Below are 6,143 nucleotides of genomic sequence, written 5' to 3' on the forward strand. Positions count from 1 at the left end.
AAAAACCGTACTGCTATTGTTACCTTCAAAAGTCACCTCTCTTACACTATATAATTTTCAGTAGATTTATAAAATAGCTATGGTACATTTTTGAATTATACTGACAATGTCAATGTTGCTCTCGCCAAACATTGCCACATGGCCAGATCACAAAATCTTTAGCAGACATCTCTGTCGCGCCCTCTATTACGAACAGGGAAACCGAAACATACATGCACTGTTGACAAATAGAGCAGTATTTGACAAGTGATTATTGTTTTATTAATATCATAGTCGTTATCACTTTATTACATAGAAGTGTAGCGGAATCACCAGAGATATTATAAAACCTAAGCAAATTTTTCGTTTCAAAATAAGTGGTGTATATGTTTGTTACTTTTTCTATAAAGCTAAGCATGTCTTAGAAATCACGGAAGAAATTTTTTGTGCTTGCAATAAGAATGTCCGCAACAGTAGGAAATGTGAAACTTTGTCATCATTGTTGTTATTAGTTACACATGCATGCTTTGTTTAATGACTATTTTGCCTAAAGTAGACTTTTACATTTATATGTTTTCATTTGTTTACTCATAAATGAGAAAATAACTACACTGCCTGACAAAAAAGAAAAAAGATGATGCACCCAGAAGGGGAACAGGAAACGAAATGGAACTTCACAGGTTTGAGAGGGTATCCAATGTTATTTCAGTGACTACGAAATCGAGTCAAATTTACTAAGATCTAGGCGGTATGAGCCCTCTTATGAGTGTGACGTTGTACCCGATGTGGCCTTGGGGCGTGAAATTTGGAAATTTGTGGTAAGTTCCTGTGGGACCAAACTGCTGAGGTCATGGGTCCCTAGACTTACACACTACTTAATGTAACTTAAACTAACTTACGCTAAGGACAACACACACACCCATGCCCGAGGGAAGATTCGAACCTCCGACGGAGGGAGCCGCAAGAACCGTGACAAGTCGCCTCGGACCACGCGGCTACCCCGCGAGTCCTGGATGCGTGAACTGATTGCGTTGGACAGAGTGTAAGAAAGTCGTTGATTCCACTCCTTAGGCAAGCTGACGCACAACTGTTGTGACAGGTCCTTCATAATCCGGATTCAGGAACTGCTAGGGAGCTGACGTCCCATATGCTCCCACACATGTTCCATTGGGGCAGATATGGACATGTTGCTGGGCACAGAAGTATGCAGACAGATTCCGGAAACAAGATCCATGTGTGTAAGAGATTTATCCTTTCTAAAAATCGCATCATGATACTATAGCGTGACAGGTTGTGCCGTCAGAGTTCCCTTCATCGCTATTAGCCGTGACCTGAATCATATCAGATGGATCCACACATCTTGACGCCGAGCACCGCTGTCGTCTCCAAAACAGTGGAAGAAGTCACCTCTCCCTAGGTTTCCGCCATGCTTGCCGACGAATGTACCATGAGTAGTGCCGAACCGCGATTCATCACAATAAGACGCCATTCATCAGCATTCCATGTTTCCCATTTTACGACCCCACTCCAAACGCAGCCGTTTGAGTGTTGTGTTGACGACAGCGCACGCGCAGCGTGGTAATTCCCTCGCCGGGCTGCTGCCAGTCCCGGATCAATGGTGTGGGATGACACAGAATGTAGTAACGAGTCCATTACTTGTTCTCGGATGGATGTGGAGTCGCGATCTTCCCTTGTGGTTGTGGTCAACCGGAACATTGACTACAGGCATGGCTGCCCCCACTTTGTCATGCAGTCCAACACCTAGATACAGTCACCTCAGAATGCCCCAATAATCTGGATATGGCACAATTTGACCAGCCGGCCAAATGGCGACCCTTACTGAGGCACTTTTCAGTATGAGTCTGCCTCATTGCGTGCACTTCACGGTGATCAGTCAACATCTGACGCTCTTCACATCCAACTCTGTAATCATTTACACACTCGCCGATGTGTATGTACAAATTTACATTGAGATCAGACGTGTCTTCTGGGCGTTTCACCTTTTCTGTCAGGTAGTGTAAATAGATGTGTGATCAATATTCCGAAACTGTTTTAAGCTTCGTTGTGTCCCAGGAAGAAATATAGGAAAAAACACGGATTTTGTTACAAAAAGGAATGGTATTCTAATGGGAAGAACCCAGCCATACTAAGCAGTTAATAAATTCATTATATATTCTTATAGTTTCCTCTTGTAATCTCATAACGCAAATTTTCCCTTTTATCGTAAAGCATTTAGATTAGAGAAGGTATCAAAAATTCTGTTAATCCAGATAAATGGCAAAATGCAAGAATAATTAATGGCCTAATGTTTTAGACTAAGCTATGATGTCACTGAATCAGAAAGCTCATTCACCATTTTTAGAGGATTTTTGTGTTCTGTTAAGATGTGTAGTAACTGCTCAAAATTAAAGTTTATCGCTCTAGCTGTACAATACTTCGATATCTGTAATGTGTCTGTTTATAAAGCCATCGTAAATGCATTGTTCAGTTCATTTGTGGAGGTATTGCTGTTTTGCAATAGCTATTTATTGGGCGGTGACTAAGCGTGTGCCGCCTTGTCTAAATGGTGCATTGTGAAACTGACTCTTGCATTGCTCTCTTGTTGATAATTTTTGACATAATTTTTGGGATGATGTGGTGTGTGAGTGTGTTTGACATGCATGCCTCCTACTTTTGCTCCTTGCTATTTTTTTACTTGTTTTGTACCTCTTTGGGAAACCTCTTTCTTAACATCTTGCATGCTGTTTATAAAATCGCATGGGACTTGCGTAATTGTAGAAGATCATAAACATTGTAATATTATGATGAACAGGAATCTGGAGACATTTTCAAAACATTTTCTTGAGTCATTTGAAAACGTCACTGTCATATAGATAAAAGACTTTCATTAAGCACATTACAAGAAAATCACTCGAGTAATAACTGTTTCCAGTCACACTTCATTTTCTTCATTGTGTTAAATTACCACAATTTGTTCATAAAATCATTTTTTTAACGGAAGAACAAGTTAGACTCTTTGTTATTTGAGACAGCATGAACATTCCGTGAAAAATAGATTGATTGCAGAATTCTTAACTGTAGACTCAATCCAGAAGATTGGAAAGTTGGCCTCACTAAAGAGGGTTCTTGTGTCTTTCTTTCAGGCACAGTGATATGCATATGATACAGTAGCCGGGCGGTCAGCCCCGGCAGCCAATCCACGCTCGTTAAACCAAGTGATAACTCAACCTTGCATGAGTAACAGATATACGTAACTACAGAACCACCTGCACCGCCATTCCGCTAGGCCTGCTGCAGCCTGCAACCTCTATATATATATTATATAAATAAATAAATAAATATAACTGTAATGGTAGAAAGCCCAAGGCTAGCTGTACACCCACCTGTGTCAGGCATTATGGTCTCAATACCGGAAAGTCAATAGTAGCTAGAAAAATAAAAGAAAAAAATGAAAAAACCGCACGGTGGCTAGCGACTACTTCAAGCCCACTCTGTCGCAGCTGCACTAAAATCCATCCATTTTTCTCAACAGATTGAAAAGGAAAAAGTTTCACGTTTGTTCCGAGGAGCACTGTAACATTGTAATTAAAGCTGAAACACCCTGTGTTGCGTCGTGATTGCTTCGAAAAGCGGTACCTGGGTACCTCCCATCGAAGCATCGCAGACGTAACATTCAGAGCGCCGCCATACTTGATTCGTTCTCGGAAACGATCGTTGCATACTCTTACGAACTGTGAATCCAACAATAACTGCGCTTATTTTAGTTTCATCCACTCAAATTTCAGACGTTAGGAGACCTGAATAGGAAAAAAAATAAAGCGTTTGTTGTTCCCTAAGCTGCCTTACTACAATCCAAAAGACTGTGTGGAATGTTCAAACGAGATCGCTGCCGAACTTTCTAAACATGTTTAACCAATATTTCCCCCTGCATTTTCGGTTCACAACACATACAACTGCAGTGACAGAACATCTACACGATCCCACTTCGAAGCATTTTATACAGAATGTCAGACAAACGAAGGGCACGTAGATTTCGTGGTTATTTTTATACAAACTTTGTAAGCATTCATATAAATAATGTGTCAACTGAAATAAAAACTGCCGTAGAGAAACGTACTGCTGTTATAAATAGCGAGCTTCCGACGTAAATACCAATATCACTAGTTCAGCTGTCAAATATAGGGGAAAAAAGCACAGTTATTGTTCATTCTCTGAAACATATTTTATTAAGCATTTTTTCTGAACGATCACTGTAGAAAGAGTCAAATATGGCCGCCAAATTCAGGCACTTCACTAAAACTATATATTTATTCAAATGAAACAATAGATTTCTTAGAAGACTCTAACATTTTGTACAATCCATTTGGTCATAGATTTTTATTAACTTAGTGTTATTAAGAGAATGACTCTGTAAATAAGTCAGTGTAAGTACATTCCACACTGGATGTGCATATGATTCTGCCTACAAGAAAAGGCACAAAACCGTTGTCTATGCGTCATTTCTTCAGAGAAGAAAAATATTTTAATCATAACTAAGAAATTGATTGCATTAGTAAGCTAACGCTGAAGTCCTGAAATTTGTTTCGTAGACAGCTGTATTTTATTTCTTTCGCCTTCAAGTGTGGTATGTATATCAACAAACAGGAACTTTCTCCATGAGGCTCGTTTGCATGATACTGGAGACAGGAGCCGTTGTTAATTTGTTTCCTTTGTTCTTCCGTCATCAGATACACATGAAATTACTCGGCACCTTTACCTACCCATGAACCACGTAGAAGCACCCAACACGCCTTCTTTTGACACCACATTTCTTTCTCTCGTAGTACAGCAACCAGGCATTCTTTCACGGGTTTCATATCTGTTCCTACTAGCAAGCACATCTTTCATGGCAGCTGCAAAAGAGTAACCGCACTTGGAACGAACGACTGTCAAATCTTCGTAGCTTCATCATGGTTCCCTGTAGTTCTGTTTACGCGGATCGTCGTCATCTTTCAAATATGCCTAAGAGAGGGGAAGAAACACATTACAATATGTTTGTTTTTCTCACTTTAGTTTCATTGTTTATTTTCTTTCACTCCCCCTTCCACTTTATTTTGATTTTGCGGTGACGTGCGACAAGTCACGAGCATGGCAGCAGGCACAGTTCGCGAAGAAACCTGCTCCAGATCTTCCGCAGCGAATCCGCAATTCCGGAGGCGCGTCCGAAATTGCACGTCGCAAATCGCGCTTCTAAACTTGCGCGCGTTAAGCTCTCGCGTCAGAAATCTCATAGCTTCGCTTGTAGCGCACGGAAGACGACTTGCGGCGGACGGGAGCATTTATATTCGCGAACTGTGCCCGCCGCCGAGACCTCCCCCTGTCCAATCCCGCGCCCTGGTGTGTCTGCTGAACTGTCGCCTCGCGCGCTCAAACTTCTTCCCTGGTAGCTCAAGATGTGATGTTTGTTTTGGCCGGCGCGCGGCTTCCGCAGTTGGCAGACGACGATTGGCTAGCTCCCAGTCTCCTGGTCTGATGGTAAGACGGCCAGGCCGCGAGCGACGAGTGTGAGTAGAGAGAGTGGTCGTGGTGTTGGTGGTGGTGGTGGTGACGGTGGTGACGATGACCCGCTGGGCTCGAGCGCACGCCCTCGCCGCTCTGCCCGACCCCTGCAAACAGCCAAAACTCTTGCATGCTAATTCTTCACTTCAATTTCTGTTCTGTTCTCAAACAACAACAAAAAAAAAATCAACAACTACTATTACAACAAAAACACTTAGAAATAAAAGTAACAAGAATACACATTCGTAGAAAAAAGAACTGTGCAGATCTTTTTTTTTTAAATTATATATATATATAGGAGCTTATGAGGTGTTGGGGCAAAACTTGACAAAAGTTATAAATCAGAAGATTGCCTGAATCAGTCTCATAATGCTGAATGTAGGTTGTGTTTCGACACATGAGAAAAAATTTTCAAACACGAACATAAATACTGAGTGAAAATGGAGTCTGTCATACTTGAGAATACTACATAGATATAATTTAGGGAAAATGAACCTGACTTGTGTGAAACAGAAAGAATCTAAAATTTGGGGTGGGGCTTATTTTCATAGTACCGAGAAGTGTGGATAACATGGTTCATGTGTACTTGTTAAATGATAAGAAAATATAAGGGTCATCCCTTATAA

At 41.2% G+C, this 6,143-nt stretch overlaps 1 protein-coding gene across 1 annotated transcript in view; it reads left to right on the forward strand.

Moving 5' to 3' along the window:
- The window catches only part of LOC126187963 (cytotoxic granule associated RNA binding protein TIA1), a 1,542,843-nt gene extending 1,537,061 nt beyond the window's left edge, over positions 1-5,782 (forward strand). Inside the window, exon 9 of the mRNA XM_049929345.1 lies at positions 5,450-5,782. Within this exon, the coding sequence (XP_049785302.1) occupies positions 5,450-5,491 (42 nt within the window). The 3' untranslated portion in view covers positions 5,492-5,782. The remainder of the gene's footprint in view (positions 1-5,449) is intronic.
- Positions 5,783-6,143: the final 361 nt, after the last annotated feature.

Source organism: Schistocerca cancellata, chromosome 5, assembly GCF_023864275.1.
Source record: "Schistocerca cancellata isolate TAMUIC-IGC-003103 chromosome 5, iqSchCanc2.1, whole genome shotgun sequence".
In the NCBI taxonomy this organism is placed as follows: Eukaryota; Metazoa; Arthropoda; class Insecta; order Orthoptera; family Acrididae; genus Schistocerca; species Schistocerca cancellata.